Source organism: Electrona antarctica, assembly GCF_951216825.1.
Source record: "Electrona antarctica genome assembly, contig: scaffold_220, whole genome shotgun sequence".
Classification (NCBI taxonomy): Eukaryota; Metazoa; Chordata; class Actinopteri; order Myctophiformes; family Myctophidae; genus Electrona; species Electrona antarctica.
Window position 1 is genome coordinate 62,501 of NW_027638573.1, and position 17,483 is coordinate 79,983.

Below are 17,483 nucleotides of genomic sequence, written 5' to 3' on the forward strand. Positions count from 1 at the left end.
TTTCTGTTTGTTGTGTTTGTGTCCAGTGTGAGACTCTGGAAATCTGATGAGAAAACAACACAGTAAACATTAAATACATCATTCACTGAATAATGCAGTCGTAGCCTGGCTAATAAGCCAGACTCAAATCACACTGGCAATTTTTTTTGCCAACGGCTGATTCGGTCTGGTTTATTAGCCAAGCACGCACGCACACACACACACACACACACACACACACACACACACACACACACACACACACACACACACACACACACACACACACACACACACACACACACACACACACACACACACACACACACCTTAAAAAATCACACCCGTGTGAACTGAGTGGTGTAATATAGCCTGTCTGACGTAATGAAATCATGTCTGACGTAATGAAATCACACCCGGGTGAACAGGGTGAACATAGCAACCATGCTCATTTTTTCTGCACAACAAAGCCAGTTGTAGGAGTGGTTTACACCACTCAAAAAAGCAGATGTACAAGTTTGCAGCACGGCACACAGTGATGCGCTGTGAGCTTGTAGATCTGCTATTTTTAATTAGCCAACATATAAAATATGGATAAAGTGTTTAAAATGAGTGTGATGCTGAATTATCACATTTAGCTGGGGACCCCCTGGAACCCCCTCAAGGACCCCTGGAACCCCCCCAAGGACCCCTGGAAGGCTGGAACCCCTCCAAGGACCCCTGGAACCCTCCCAAGGAGGGTCCGAGGATAGATCCCTGAGAAATTAAGACCTGAGACCAGATTCTACAAATATCTTCTAAATCATGACAGTTTTCTGAAAGTTTGTTTCTATATCAGTGGTTCTAACTATTTCACGTATGTAATTGGCCACATTGGTTCATCTGAACATAATATGTTGTACCAGGGACCTGCCCAGAAGCAAATATGAGTTAAAAACGTTTGCTGTGAAATAATATATATATATATATATATATATTCAAAGATTTGCACACATTTTCAAGTACAAAAGAAACACATAGCAGAGCTACAAGCTTGTATATGTGCTAAAGTTTAATAATGGCTAAAGTGGTTAAAATTAAAGCTAGTGACACAGATGTGTTCAACTGTTCATGACAGACAGACAGACAGACAGACAGACAGACAGACAGACAGACAGGCAGGCAGACAGGCAGGCAGGCAGGCAGGCAGGCAGGCAGGCAGGCAGACAGGCAGACAGACAGACAGACAGACAGACTCACATGTTGTAAGGAGTTGAGGTTTAGTCCAGTGTTCTCCTCCATGATTCACACTGTAGGAAGTAGAACAACAATGAATCAAGTCAAAACCTCTGCTGCTTAATGTCTCACACCGGCCTGTTTTAGTCCCACCAAATATTTACTAAACACATTTTGTCATCATTCTAGTCGACTCACTGAACAACATGGACACAGTCCTATAGTCGACTCACTGACCAACATGGACACAGTCCTATAGTCGACTCACTTGACAGTCTCCAGAGCAGCAGACAGCTCCTTCAGAGCAGAGTCTCCTAAGTGGCTGAAGTTCAAGTCCAGCTGTTTCAGCTGGGAGGAGGGGTTGGAGGTCACAGCTGAAGCCAGAGAAGAACAGCCTTCATCTGTGACTCCACAGCCTGACAACCTGCAGAGAAATACACATTTAACAAAGTGCTGTTGATGTTCAAGTAGAGATCCACACAGAGAGAACACACATTCTTTACCCCAGGATCTGCAGTCCACACTGTGGACTCTTCAGTAACGCAGAGAGCTGGAGCAGTTGCGATTCCTGCAGGCAGATGAAACTGAGGTCCAATTCTCTCAGATGGAGAAGATTAGAGCTGAGGGCTGAGAGCAGAACTTCAAATCCTGTCTGTGTGAAGGTACAGCCAGCAAGTCTGTAATTACACATGAAATATCTGGACTGAATATCACAGTTTTGGAGTAAAGACCCCAAGAGATGGAAAGAAAATCTGTGCGTGCGTGCGTGCGTGCGTGCGTGCGTGTCAACATCGCTCTACATACTGTAATCACTGTGCCTCATTAGTTCACATATTGTAGTTACTGTACCGTAGCATTGATAATGATAATTCCCTAGCAGCCATGATGGATCACATATTGTAGTTACTGTACCGTAGCATTGATAATGATAATCCCCTAGCAGCCATGATGGATCACATATTGTAGTTACTGTACCGTAGCATTGATAATGATAATTCCCTAGCAGCCATGATGGATCACATATTGTAGTTACTGTACCGTAGCATTGATAATGATAATCCCCTAGCAGCCATGATGGATCACATATTGTAGTTACTGTACCGTAGCATTGATAATGATAATTCCCTAGCAGCCATGATGGATCACATATTGTAGTTACTGTACCGTAGCATTGATAATGATAATCCCCTAGCAGCCATGATGGATCACATATTGTAGTTACTGTACCGTAGCATTGATAATGATAAATCCCTAGCAGCCATGATGGATCATATATTGTAGTTACTGTAACGTAGCATTGATAATGATAATTCCCTAGCAGCCATGATGGATCACATATTGTAGTTACTGTACCGTAGCATTGTGATGTGAGAGTGTGGACTAGACAACTCAAACTCTGACCATAATATTATTCTAATCGGTGTGGGATACCATGATGTCAACTTTATTCACACTCTTATTGTTAGAATCAAACAATAAATAATAAAACAGAACTAATGTAAATAATAATGTGACCTCAGTATCTCCAGTTGACAGTTTGGACTCTTCAATGCAGCAGAGAGCAGGTCCATGGATGGATCCGTTATGTCATTATAACTGATGTCCAATTCTCTTAGATGTGAAGGATTAGAGCTGAGAGCTGAACACACGATCTCATATTCTGGCTTTTGGAGTTTACAGCCATCAAGTCTGTAAATGTAGATGATGTAAAATCAGTGATTATCAACACAGATTAGATCAAGTTCATGTTCAAGGAAATTAACTATAAAGTGTAATGTAAATGTACAGTCTAGTTGGTCAGATATTGACAGGTCAGATAAGAACAGTCTAGTTGTCAGATATTGACAGGTCAGATAAGAACAGTCTAGTTGGTCAGATATTGACAGGTCATATAAGAACAGTCTAGTTGGTCAGATATTGACAGGTCAGATAAGAACAGTCTAGTTGGTCAGATATTGACAGGTCATATAAGAACAGTCTAGTTGGTCAGATATTGACAGGTCATATAAGAACAGTCTAGTTGGTCAGATATTGGCAGGTCATATAAGAACAGGGAACCAGAAAACATCAAAGTGAAAGACAGATAATCTGTATTAATACTACAGTTATAATATGTATTAATATATTAACCCATTTAGGCCTGAAAAAACGTTTGATCTTTCAAAAATAGCAGACCTACAAGCTCGTAGCGCGCCACTCGGTGGCGCGCTATGAACTTGTAGATCTGCTATTTTTCAATATATAAGTATAACATAATGCTTAGTTAAAACACCAAAAGGGGTTCCCGCCCAGAATGGATTAATATGTATAAATATATGTATTAATAGTAATACTACAGTGTGTAACTTGTATGGATCTATGAATGTTATCTTATTTATTCTTTTTACTTTGTTCTCTGTGCGTGTCAGTCAGTTCCATTTAGGCAAAAATGCTGTATAAAAAACACACACACACACACACACACACACACACACACACACACACACACACACACACACACACACACACACACACACACACACACACACACACACACACACACACACACACACACACACACACACACACACACACACACACACACTTTGAGACCTGATTATTATGATAGTAATTAGGTGTGATGGTAGATTGATTCTATTCCAATAGGTTTTCTATTCACATGACTACTAACCGAGCCTTTCTGCAGTTCCTCACAGCTGGGAGTAGTCTTAATCTCCCCCATAGTGATAGTGATAGTGATGGTGTGTCGTATTGGTGCAGGTCCAACTCCTCCAGAACCTCCTCTGACGTCAGCAGCATGAAGGCCAGAGCTGAACACTGGCTCTCAGACAGTTCTGTCTTTGATCTGTCTGCTGACTTCAGGTACTGTTGGATCTCCTGATGTAATGAGTGGTCGTTCATCTCCATCAGACAGTGGAAGATGTTGATGAATCTGTCAGGAGAGAGACTCTCATCCTCATTTTTCATCTCCTTCAGGTTGTTGATGACTCTCTGGATGCTCTCTGGACTGTTCTCTGTGTGACCCAGCAGGCCTCCTAACAGACTCTGGTTGGACTCCAGTGAGAGGCCATGAAGGAAGCGGACAAAGAGGTCCAGGTGGCCGTTCTTACTCTTCAGGGCTTTTTTGATGGCTCTCTGCAGGAAGTCCTCCAGAGTCATTTCCTTTTCTTCTTCTTCTTCTTCTTCTTCTTCTTCTTCTCCTTCTCCTCCTCCTCCTTCCATACTCTTCAGGGATTCTTCAATGGCTCTCTGCAGGAAGACTTCATCTTCTTCTCCTCCTCCTCCTCCTCCTCCTTCAATACTCTGCGTCAGCTGTTAAGCGGCGGCCAGCAAACGAAGGCCAGGCGAACAAAGGCGACAGGCGACTTTGTCAAAGTCCGACTTCGTCACTGAACGATAAGCTGTAGCATTGATTAGTGACATATATAGTAGTGTATTGTGGTATATGTTTAGTGATCTACAATGTGTTTTCTTCCTATTCCTGTCCTCTCTTCTTCCTGGCGGTCGCACAAACACTGGGTTACACCCAGATGTCGCGACACAACTAATCTCATCTATCCTACTCTTTCAACTCACGTCGAGCAAGTGGTAACGGGAGGGCTTTGGAATTGCCACTCAGCTGTGGTGGAAGGCAAATCTGCTTTCATCTCAGCCTACGCGTCCTTGCTCTCCCTTGACTTCCTTGCTCTGACTGAGACCTGGATCAGACCAGAAAACACAGCTACGCCCGCGGCTCTGTCAGATGTGTACTCTTTCTCTCACACTCCCAGAGCCGTGCGGACAGGTGGTGGGGTTGGTCTGCTCATTTCCAGAAAATGGAAATACTCTCCTGTTTCACTGTCACTATTCTCTCCTACCTCATTTGAATTTCATGTGGTCACTGTTTCTCATCCAGTCAAGCTCACCATTGCAGCTGTTTATCGCCCACCGGGCCCTGCTGGTGGCTTCCTGGAGGAGCTGGACCATCTAGTCTCCCACTTCCCTGTCGATGGCTCTGGATTCATCCTTCTGGGTGACTTCAACCTCCCGACTGAGAAGCAGCTAGACCCACTACTTTCGTTTCTCGCCGCCTTTGACCTAGTTCTTTCCCCATCTCCTCCTACCCATGAGGCGGGCAACCAACTGGACCTGATCTTCACCAGAGGCTGCTCTATTGCTAACCTGTCTGTCACTCCTCTTTCCAGTGAAAAGGGTAAGAAACTCTCTGATCACTACTTCATGTCCTACTCTCTCTCTCTCTCCTCTCCCCCCTCACAGCCCCTCCCTACCCACATGATTTCCTCACGTCACAATCTTCGCTCACTTTCCTCCACTGATCTTTCCTCTTCTGTTCTCTCTGCTCTCCCTGCCCCTGAATCCTTTGCTCTTCTATCCCCTGATACCGCCACAGATCTTCTTTTCTCTACTCTATCCTCTTCTCTCGACCATCTCTGTCCCCTCACCACCCGGCCTGCACGCCAAACTCCACCTGCCCCCTGGTTGTCGGACTCAGTGCGGACTGAGAGACGGAGCCTGAGAGCGGCTGAGCGCAAATGGAGAAAGGGCAACCTCCCGGAGGACCTTCTCACCTTCCAATCTCTCATTTCTACTTTTTCCTCCTCTCTATCAGCTGCTAAAGCTGCTTTTTTCTGCACTAAAATTCAGGCTTCTGCTTCCAACCCCAAAAAACTCTTTGAAACTTTCTCCTCTCTCCTACAACCACCACCCCCTCCTCCCTCCTCGTCCCTCCTCCCTGACGATTTCGCCAACTTCTTTGACAAGAAGGTGAACGATATCCGCTCCTCCTTCCCTCCTCCCCCGGCTGGTGCCCTGCGCACTGCCCACACCCGTCTGCCTGCCACCCCCCCCTCTCTACCTTCATCTACTCCTCTTCCCCCCCCCATCCCCTCTCTATCCCACTTCTCTCCCCTCTCCCCTAACGAGGTCCTTCTCCTTGTTACCTCTAGTCGCCCCACCTCATGCTCTCTGGACCCGGTCCCATCCACTCTGTTGCAGTCTATTGCACCTGAACTTCTTCCCTTCTTAACCCACCTTATTAACACCTCTCTGACATCTGGCTACTTTCCCTCTACTTTCAAGACTGCCAGAGTCACCCCCCTCCTGAAGAAACCGACACTTGACCCCTCTGAGATCAAGAACTACAGACCGGTTTCCCTTCTATCCTTCCTATCTAAAACTCTCGAACGTGCTGTCTTTAAACAACTGTCCTCCTATCTCCACCAGAACAACCTCCTGGACTCCAACCAGTCTGGTTTCAAAGTGGGTCACTCGACAGAGACTGCCCTGCTGGCAGTGACGGAGTCGCTCCATGCCGCTAGAGCGAACTCTCTCTCCTCCGTCCTGATACTCCTGGACCTGTCTGCAGCGTTCGACACGGTGAACCATCAGATCCTCCTCTCCACCCTCGAGGGGATGGGTGTCTCAGGCTCTGCACTCTCCCTGTTTGCATCCTACCTGACGGGTCGCTCCTACCAGGTGATGCTGAGAGGGTCTGTGTCAGAACCACACAGGCTCACAACTGGGGTTCCCCAAGGCTCGGTTCTGGGTCCTCTTCTTTTCTCTCTCTACACTACATCTCTGGGTGCTGTCATCCACTCCCATGGCTTTTCCTACCACTGCTATGCCGATGACACCCAGCTGATCCTCTCATTCCCCCCCTCTGATACCCAAGTGGAGGCACGCATTGCTGCTTGTCTGGCTGACATCTCGGCGTGGATGTCGACAAACCACCTGAAGCTCAACCTGGACAAGACCGAGCTGATGTTCCTCCCGGGGAAGGGCTGTCCGCACCGAGACATGGCCATCACCATTGATAATGCTGTGGTGACCTCAACTCGGACTGCGAAAAATCTGGGTGTGACCCTGGACGATCAACTGACGTTCTCGGCAAACATCGCATCAGTGACAAGGTCCTGCAGATTCCTCCTCTACAACATCAGGAGGATTCGCCCCTTCCTCACGGAGAAGGCAGCCCAGGTGCTCATCCAGGCTCTCGTCATCTCCCGCCTGGACTACTGCAACTCCCTCTTTGCTGGTGCTCCGGCATCTGCCATCAGACCTCTGGAGCTTGTTCAGAAAGCTGCGGCTCGTCTGGTGTTCAACCGCCCCAAGTTCTCCCACACAACCATCCTTCTCCGTTCTCTACACTGGCTCCCCGTAGCGGCCCGCATCCAGTTCAAAACCCTGGTGTTAGCCTATAGGGCAGTGAAAGGAACAGCTCCTTCCTATCTCCGGGCTATGGTCGATGCCTACACCCCTGCCCGACCACTTCGGTCTGCCACCTCGGGGCGACTGATTGCCTCGTCACTCAAGGGTCCTTCTGGCCGATCCACACGGTCACGACTCTTTTCTGTTCTGGCCCCACAGTGGTGGAATGAACTCCCCACTGATGTTAGGACAGCAGAGTCACTGCCCATATTTCGCCGCAGGTTGAAAACCCACCTCTTCAGGAAACACTACCCTTCCTCTCTGCCTGACCTACTTGTTGTTAACTAGTTGTACGAACGCTTGTTTTCTATTGTTGTATTGTTTATTGGATCTTGTTTAGTCGATACACTTAATTGTTTTAGCTCATGCTCATTTGATTTAGCTATTTTGTCTCATCTGGTTAAGGAAATAGGTAGCTGATATATTGCACTTCTACCTTAGCGCTAGGTATACTCTTGGTTGCTTGTTTTTGCAGAAAATGCACTAAAAACTTCTGGTGATTAGTAGTTTTTGTTCCCTACCTATGTTGAATACACTTATTGTAAGTCGCTTTGGATAAAAGCGTCTGCTAAATGACTGTAATGTAATGTAATGTAATGTCTTCAGGGATTCTTCAATGGCTCTCTGCAGGACTTCTTCTTCTTCTTCTTCTTCTTCTTCTTCTTCTTCGTCTTCTTCTTCTTCTTCTTCTCCCAGGAATGTCTTCATGACCTTCTTCTTCTTCTTGTTCTTCTGTGTGAAACAGTGCATCAGGTAGACTGCAGCCAGGAACTCCTGGATGCTCAGATGAACAAAGCTGTAGACCTTTCTCTGAGATTGAACGTTCTCTTGTTTGAAGATCTCTGTGCACACTCCCGAGTACAGCGCGGCGTCGTTCACATCGAGACCGCACTCTTCCAGGTCTTCTTGGTAGAACATGACGCTGCCTTTCTCCAGATGTTCAAACGCCAACATGCACAGCTTCAGGAGAACATCCCTGTCAGTCTCCTCATCATACTTTGTCTTCATCCTTTTTATCTGGAGCCACATGAAGTGGCTGAACATCCCGGTCAGGTTCTTGGGCAGCTGTCCTGTCTCGTCTGTCTTCACCAGGTCCTCCACAACGGTAGCGGTCATCCAACAGAAGACTGGGATGTGACACATGATGTGGATGCTCTTTGATGTCTTCACGTGTGAGATGATGGTGCTGGCCAGCTCTTCATCATCACTGAACATCTTCCTGAAGAACTCCTCCTTCTGGGGGTCTGTGAACCCTCGTATTTCTGTCACCATGTCAACGCATGCAGGAGGGATCTGATTGGCTGCTGCAGGTCTGGTGGTTATCCAGAGGAGAGCCGAGGGGAGCAGATTCCCCTTGATGAGGTTCGTCAGCAGCACGCCCACCGATGATGTCACCGTGACATCAGAGACGACGTCATTGTTGTCGAAGACGTCAGAATTGACGTCAATGTTCTGGAATTTCAGCGGAAACCTGCTTTCATCGAGACCATCGAAGATGAAGCCAACTTTCCAGGCAGCGAGCTGCTCTGCTGTGACCTTCTTTAACGTTGGATGGGAAACATGGATCAGTGAGAGAAGACTGTGCTGCTCATCTCGGACCAAGTTCAGCTCCCGGAATGAGAAGGGAACCAGGAGAATGATGTCTTGGTTCTCCAAACCTCTTGCCCAGTCCAGAGCGAACTTACGCACAGAGAATGTCTTTCCGATGCCAGCGATGCCATTGGTCAGAACTCTGCTGCTGGGTGTGTCTCTGCCAGGGAGGAGGGTCTTAAAGATGGCACGGCACTTGATTAGGACGTCATGGAGGGTCTTCATGTTGGAGGCGGTCTCAAGCTGCCACACCTCATGTTGCTGATTAACCCCTTCACTCCCTCCCGCTGATAGGTGGAGGTCTGTGTAGATGTTGGAGAGGGAGGAGGGCAGTTTAGTGACGTATGCCACATGATCCAGAACGTCCAAAGTGACCTTATAGACCTTTAAATCCTCCTGCAGACTGACATCTGATATGAGAAGACAATTAATACATGTTAAACATTCTGATTCAATCATAACTTTATCATTGAACATACCATGTAATTAAAGCGTATTAAATATCCTCCAGAAAATCAAAATGTGTAAAAGAAAAGAAAAGAAATGGGCTAAAATAAATTACATTTAATCATTTGTTTTAGTCTAAATGCATATCAGTATTTGGACATTGAATACAACATGGACATTTAAACATTGTATTAATTGATATAAAATGTTATTGAGTGTAAAATGTTGTCCAGTCTTACTGTGTCCAGGTGTGGTTTGACTGAATGTCTTCTGTCCAGGTGTGTTTCTGAATGTCTCTCTGTGGAGATGAAGACAATAGAATATAGAAAATGGATAGTTTATTAACAATCCTACTTTATTATGAAACATTCTTTATCATTATTATGTCTAAAGTAGAAGAGACAACATCTTAAAGTTAATGTTGTTGTTGTTGTTGCTGCTAGCGCACAGCTTTCCGGGTTTGTGTAAACACAAACAATGGCTTGTGATTGGCTGATCACCCCATAGCGATGATTTGATTGGCTGAGCAAAGTAGGCCACGTATTGAAGATAAAAGTGAGGGCAGAAAGGTGCCGACGGAAAAGTGAGGACGCAAATTGTGATTGGCCAGAATGAGATGATGATGTATGATGATAAGAAATGTTTTCATTTGCTGCTTTCTTTCGTTTTATATATATATATATATATTTTGACAGGGGTCAAGCATGGCTAAATATGACATATATGACAGACAGGCAGGCAGGCAGACAGGCAGACAGACAGACAGTGTGCTCTGCCCCCCCCCCCCCCCCCTCCCCTCTGCTCTCCCCCCGGAACAGAGAGGACGATTTTGTCTTAAGAATATGCCTTCGGCCTGGCGGAGATAATGCAACTCAAATGAAAAACTCAATGGCACCGCCCATGGGGAGGAGCCAAGGATAATGTGAATACCATACCATACCACATTTATATAGCACATTTAAAAACAACAACGTTGTACCAAAGTGCTTTACAGTAAAACATAAAAAAAAAATCACACCCGTGTGAACTGAGTGGTGTAAGGTTTTATATAGCATGATCAGCTGTGGTCTGACGTAATGTCTGACGTAATGAAATAAGGTAAGGTATTATGTAGCCTGATCAGCTCTGATCTGACGTAATGAAATCACACCCGGATGTGATTTCACAACTGGCTTTTTCTGCGCAGAGAAAATGACCACGGTTGCTACGGTCATCCAGTTCACCCGGGTGTGATTTAATTACGTCAGAAACTATTTTGAACACTCAAAAACACACAACTTCATTGAAAAACCACAAACAACACAGTGTCACATTAAACATCAAAACATCTCATACTGTGCTTGGAAATGCCAAGGAATAAAGGTAAGTCTTGAGGCGTGATTTAAACACCTGGAGGGTGGGGGCTTGTCTTATGTGCAGAGGTAAACACCTGGGGGGTGGGGGATTGTCTTATGTGCAGAGGTAAACACCTGGAGGGTGGGGGCTTGTCTTATGTGCAGAGGTAAACACCTGGAGGGTGGGGGCTTGTCTTATGTGCAGAGGTAAACACCTGGAGGGTGGGGGCTTGTCTTATGTGCAGAGGTAAACACCTGGAGGGTGGGGGCGTGTCTTATGTGCAGAGGTAAACACCTGGAGGGTGGGGGCGTGTCTTATGTGCAGAGGGGCTTGTCTTATGTGCAGAGGTAATTTAAACACCTGGACGGTGGGGGCGTGTCTTATGTGCAGAGGTAAACACCTGGAGGGTGGGGGCTTGTCTTATGTGCAGAGGTAATTTAAACACCTGGAGGGTGGGGGCTTGTCTTATGTGCAGAGGTAATTTAAACACCTGGAGGGTGGGGGCTTGTCTTATGTGCAGACGTAAATTAAACACCTGGAGGGTGGGGGCGTGTCTTCTGTGCAGAGGTAAACACCTGGAGGGTGGGGGCTTGTCTTATGTGCAGAGGTAATTTAAACACCTGGAGGGTGGGGGCGTGTCTTATGAGCAGAAGCAGCTCATCCCATAGCTTGGGGAGCTGCCTCTGCAAAAGCCCGGTTCCCTCTGAGCTTCAGCCTGGTTTTAGGCACCACCAGGAGAAGCTGGTCAGAGGACCTAAGGGTCCGTGTCGGAGCATATAGGGTTTCAGCAGTTCAGATAAATAAATGGGTGCCAAACCGTTTACTTTAGACACTTAAAGACAAAGAGCAATACTTTGAAGTCAATCCTGTAATCGCACAGGAAGCCAGTGGAGGGAGGCTAGTACAGGGCTGATCTGGTCTCGCTTACGTGCAGGCGCGCAGTTAGGGGGGGGATGGGGGGGATCGACCCCCTCAGTTTCATGAGGAGGGGGGATTATCCCCTCCAAAAAAAAAAGCCATGTACCGTGGCTGCATGTGTTTTGCCGTGAAATCTGCTAAAAAACGCGGAAAATCTGCGTAATTATGCGCAAAAGTGGGGGGGGGGTATCCCCCCCTCCTCATGACATTTTCCGTGGACGCTTTGCGCGTGCAGATAGCCCCCAAATATATCCCCCCCAGTTATAAAATGCTATCTGCGCCCCTGCTTACGTGTGCCTGTAAGTAACCTAGCAGCGGCGTTCTGGACTAACTGTAGTCGAGAGATGGAAACCTGGTTTACGCCAATATACAGGGCATTACAGTAGTCAAGGAGGGATGTCTTAAACGCATGAATTACAGTTTCAAACACAGAGCGGGATAGACAAGATTTAACCTTAGATAGCCTACTAAGCTGGAAGAAGCTCTTTCTTACTACCTCATTTATCTGTTTGTCCATCTTTAGGTCAGAGTCCTAGATTGGTGTCAGTTGGCTTTAAGGAGGGCTCAAGGGGGCCTAAAACACCAGGAGGAGACACATGTGTATGTGTGGGCCCAAACACCATAACTTCAGTTTTGCTGTCATTGAAGTTTAAAGCCAGCCATGCTTTTACATCCTCGAGGCAAGCAAGGAGTGGTTTTAAAGAGTCAGGATTGTTACGCTTTAGAGGCAATTAAATGTGGCTGTCATCAGCGTAACAATGGAATACAACTCTTTATCTGTAAGTCTTACAATAAAAACATACATACATTTATTGTGTTATTGTGTTGTATATATTTATAGGAGGATTGACATACTGTGAGTCAGGAGGTCCAGGTTCGTTACTGAAGTCAGGATTCAGCCATCCTTTAGACCGGTCACTCTTCACAGACAGAAGGCTGGGAGTTGGAGACTCTGCTCTGTGGTCAACACTTCTGGAAACATAACAACATTATACAATTATCATAATTATGAATGAAACTTTATTAAACGTTCTTAATCATTATGTCTCGTTCTACAAGTAGAGAGAACACAACATCTTGGGTTTCAGCTACTGAACACTGCAGCAACAAGAGAAACAGCAACACATAGAAATATGTTAATAACAGAAACTGAAATGTATTAAAACTACAACTTTATTTACTTTAAACTACAGTAATAGGTAATAACACGAATCGGACACCATGAGGATGATTTGAAAATATCAAGTGGCATTGTTGAGCTAAGGTAAAGCTCTCTACCGCGCAATCTTCGTTCCTACTCTCACCTATGGTCATGAAGTTTGGGTCAAAGAATAAGGTCGTAAATACAAGCGGCCGAAATGAGTCTGTTTCCCCCTCGCCTCGCTTGCCTGTCATGTACGCACGCACGCACGCACCTACCTACTTGCACGCACGCACCTACTTGTGCCCCGGGGTCACACGGAGGAGACCCCGGGGCAGACCAAGGCGCAGTTGGAGGAAACACATCGACTCACTGGCCTTGGAACGTCTCGGGATCCCCCAGGAGGAAGTCACTAATGTTGTTCTGGAGAGGGAAGTCTGGAGCTCTCTGGTGGAGCTGTTGCCCCCGCGACCCGACTACGGATAATGGTTGAAGATGGATGGATGGATGGCAGTAAAGCACTGTTTGTTTGATTAAGCATCTAAACTTGTAACATTGTAAACATGTTATATTGTTTTTAATTGCGTGATTTTAATTGCTTGTACAGTTGGAAATCTCCTACCGATTTCATATGACACATCATAGATCGGTCGATGTATGCCTTGTATGTATAATATTTATTCGTTTTAGATATACATTTTAGGAGTGAATAAATATGTTTAGATGCCTTTCAGCTGGTCAGTCAATGCTGTCTATACATCTGTCTATTGTCTATACGACAGAAAACAGGTGTAGGACAAAGTCTTCCACAGCTCCCTACCTGACTTGATGTTTGGCGTGGCGTACGCCAAAGTTCAAAGTCACGCTGGAATGATAAATGCCGAAAGTTGTGGTGATTCCGGCGTACGCCCAAATATGGGAGTATGCCGGAATCGCCACAATTTTCCGCATTTAAAAATGAGGGCCATGGTCTATATATTAGTGTATATATTTATAGAAGGATTGACATACTGTGAGTCAGGAGGTCCAGGTTCGTTACTGAAGTCAGGATTCAGCCATCGTTTAGACCGGTCACTCTTCACAGACAGAAGGCTGGGAGTTGGAGACTCTGCTCTGTGGTCAACACTTCTGGAAACATAAAATATATTTATCATAATTATGAATGAAAAAGTCACTTTATTATTCATTCTTAATCATTATGTCTCGTTATACAAGTAGAGAGAACACAACATATTGGGTTTCAGCTACTGAACACTGCAGCAACAAGAGAAACAGCAACACATAGAAATATGTTAATAACAGAAACTGAAATGTATTAAAACTACAACTTTATTTACTTTAAACTACAGTGTGGTGTTCTTTTGTCTCTGCTGCAGCAGCAGGTCCTTTGGGTGCGGTTCTGATCGCTAATAATGACCGGCTAATGCTCGTCTGCTGGTGGTGGGCGTGTCTGGGCGCCGTCGCTGACGTAGAGGCCAGAGTAATCTAGTAAGAGATTGACGACACGCTTTGATCTCGCCGCAAAGTGGGGTGCTATGGGAAGCGGGGTGCTATGGGCTATAGTTCCACACATTGGAACTATCCCATTGAGACAAAGCGGGGTGCTATGGGCTGCCTATAGTTCCAAACATTGGAGCTATCCCATTGAGACAAAGCGGGGTGCTATGGGCTGCCTATAGTTCCAAACATTGGAGCTATCCCATTGAGACAAAGCGGGGTACTATGGGCTATAGTTCCACACATTGGAACTATCCCATTGAGACAAAGCGGGGTAGTATGGGCTATAGTTCCAAACATTGGACCTATCCCATTGAGACAAAGCAGGGTGCTATGGGCTATAGTTCTAAACATTGGAACTATCCCATTGAGACAAAGCGGGGTACTATGGGCTATAGTTCCACACATTGGAACTATCCCATTGAGACAAAGCGGGGTAGTATGGGCTATAGTTCCAAACATTGGACCTATCCCATTGAGATAGAATGAGCACTCCCTGTTGTAGTATATTGTTAGCCTAACAATCAGCTTGAATTCTCAGTTGGTTTCACTTCATTATTCAGACAGAAAGCCCTTTAGCCGTTTCTGGGATGGCCGTTGCCAAAGCGCCCATACCAACCAATCAAAATGAGCGTGGCTGGCGATTCAGGGCTGGAGCCAGGCTAGTATATTGGAGGATTGACATACTGTGAATCAGGAGGTCCAGGTTCATTACTGAAGTTAGGATTCAGCCATCCTTTAGACCGGTCACTCTTCACAGACAGAAGGCTGGGAGTTGGAGACTCTGCTCTGTGGTCAACACTTCTGGAAACATAACAACATTATACAATTATCATAATTATGAATGAAAAAAACATTCTTAACTCTTAATCCGCCAGCATTAAGAGCTGACGTAGAGGCCAGAGTAATCTAGTAAGAGATTGACGACACGCTTTGATCTCGCCGCAAAGTGGGGTGCTATGGGCTATAGTTGCAACAATTGTTGCAACCATTGGAACTATCCCATTGAGACAAAGCGGGGTGCTATGGGAAGCGGGGTGCTATGGGCTATAGTTCCACAATTTACAATTTACAATTTAGGCATTTAGCAGACGCTCTTAATCCAGAGCGATTTACATTAGGCAAGAACAAAAGTATGGGAATACATCACATATATAAAATGCATTTATCAAGAAACATGCGTAAGCTAAGAACGTAATTAGAACATATCTATATAATGACACTATACATATTAACTATACATATATACTATACTATGCTATACATATGTACTATGATGTGCTATGACTACATACAATGCAATTATTGTGCAGTCTACATGACATGCTATAAGTCTGTTTCAAATGCTATCTAAGTCTAAAAAGTGCTATCTAAGGGGGTAGGATAAGTGCTATGGGCCATGATGGAGTCTGAAAAGGTGGGTCTTCAGACTACGGCGGAAGATTGGGAGTGATGCTGCAGTTCTGATTGCAACGGGTAGTGCATTCCACAGTTTTGGGGCCAGAAGGGAGAAGAGTTTGGGACGTGTGGAGCGTTGTCCCGGCGTTTTTAGTGAGGGTACTTCCAGCTTTCCTGCGTTGGCTGATCTGAGTGCGCGGGAGGGTTTGTAGGGTTCAATCATGCTTGCAAGATATGGGGGAGCCATACCTTTGGTTGCTTTGAATGCCAGCATCAGAGTTTTGTATTCTGTGCGGGCAGCGACTGGGAGCCAGTGCAGGGAGCGGAGCAGGGGGGAGACATGTGAGAATTTTGGCTGGTTGAAGACCAGACGAGCTGCGGCATTTTGGATCAGTTGGAGAGGCTTAAGTGCACATGCCGGTAGGCCAGTAAGGAGCGAATTACAATAGTCAAGTTTTGACAAGACTGTTGTCTGGAACACATTGGAACTATCCCATTGAGACAAAGCGGGGTGCTATGGGCTGCCTATAGTTCCAAACATTGGAACTATCCCATTGAGACAAAGCGGGGTGCTATGGGCTGCCTATAGTTCCAAACATTGGAACTATCCCATTGAGACAAAGCGGGGTACTATGGGCTATAGTTCCACACATTGGAACTATCCCATTGAGACAAAGCGGGGTGCTATGGGCTATAGTTCCAAACATTGGAACTATCCCATTGAGACAAAGCGGGGTACTATGGGCTATAGTTCCAAACATTGGACCTATCCCATTGAGACAAAGCAGGGTGCTATGGGCTATAGTTCCAAACATTGGAACTATCCCATTGAGACAAAGCGGGTGTCTATGGGCTATAGTTCCAAACATTGGAACTATCCCATTGAGACAAAGCAGGGTGCTATGGGCTATAGTTCCAAACATTGGAACTATCCCATTGAGACAAAGCGGGGTGCTATGGGCTATAGTTCCAAACATTGGAACTATCCCATTGAGATAGAATGAGCACTCCCTGTTGTAGTATATTGTTAGCCTGACAATCAGCTTGAATTCTCAGTTGGTTTCACTTCATTATTCAGACAGAAAGCCCTTTAGCCGTTGCCAAAACGCCCATACCAACCAATCAAAATGAGCGTGGCTGGCGATTCAGGGTTGGAGCCAGGCTAGTATATTGGAGGATTGACATACTGTGAGTCAGGAGGTCCAGGTTCATTACTGAAGTTAGGATTTAGCCATCCTTTAGACCGGTCACTCTTCACAGACAGAAGGCTGGGAGTTGGAGACTCTACTCTGTGGTCAACACTTCTGGAAACATAACAACATTATACAATTATCATAATTATGAATGAAAAAAACGTTCTTAACTCTTAATCCACCAGCATTAAGAGCACTGTTTGTTTGATTAAGCATCTAAACTTGTAACATTGTAAACATGTTATATTGTTTTTAATTGCATGATTTTAATTGCTTGTACAGTTGGAAATCTCCTACCGATTTCATATGACACATCATAGATCGGTCGATGTATGCCTTGTATGTACCGTATAATATTTATTCGTTTTATAGATATACATTTTAGGAGTGAATAAATATGTTTAGATGCCTTTCAGCTGGTCAGTCAATGCTGTCTATACATCTGTCTATTGTCTATACGACAGAAAACAGGTGTAGGACAAAGTCTTCGACAGCTCCCCACCTGACTTTATGTTTGGCGTGGCGTACGCCAAAGTTCAAAGTCACGCTGGAATGATAAATGC

At 45.5% G+C, this 17,483-nt stretch overlaps 2 protein-coding genes across 2 annotated transcripts in view; both read right to left on the reverse strand.

Annotated features, from left to right (window-relative positions):
* Positions 1 to 4,416, reverse strand: part of LOC306917924 (NLR family CARD domain-containing protein 3-like) — a gene marked incomplete at its 5' end in the record, with an annotated part of 4,531 nt that extends 115 nt beyond the window's left edge. Inside the window, 5 exons of the mRNA XM_079530822.1 lie at positions 1 to 43; positions 1,219 to 1,268; positions 1,463 to 1,618; positions 2,710 to 2,883; positions 3,866 to 4,416. The exon at positions 1 to 43 is cut by the window's left edge and continues 115 nt beyond it. Coding sequence (XP_079386948.1) covers positions 1 to 43; positions 1,219 to 1,268; positions 1,463 to 1,618; positions 2,710 to 2,883; positions 3,866 to 4,416 — 974 coding nt within the window. The remainder of the gene's footprint in view (positions 44 to 1,218; positions 1,269 to 1,462; positions 1,619 to 2,709; positions 2,884 to 3,865) is intronic.
* A 3,585-nt stretch (positions 4,417 to 8,001) lies between these two features.
* LOC306917925 (uncharacterized protein) overlaps positions 8,002 to 17,483 on the reverse strand; it is a gene marked incomplete at its 3' end in the record, with an annotated part of 81,583 nt that continues 72,101 nt past the window's right edge. The window contains exons 21-26 of the mRNA XM_079530823.1: positions 16,915 to 17,031; positions 15,017 to 15,133; positions 13,844 to 13,960; positions 12,547 to 12,663; positions 9,678 to 9,736; positions 8,002 to 9,401 (exon numbers count right to left, since the gene is read on the reverse strand). Of these exons, the coding sequence (XP_079386949.1) occupies positions 8,002 to 9,401; positions 9,678 to 9,736; positions 12,547 to 12,663; positions 13,844 to 13,960; positions 15,017 to 15,133; positions 16,915 to 17,031 (1,927 nt within the window). The remainder of the gene's footprint in view (positions 9,402 to 9,677; positions 9,737 to 12,546; positions 12,664 to 13,843; positions 13,961 to 15,016; positions 15,134 to 16,914; positions 17,032 to 17,483) is intronic.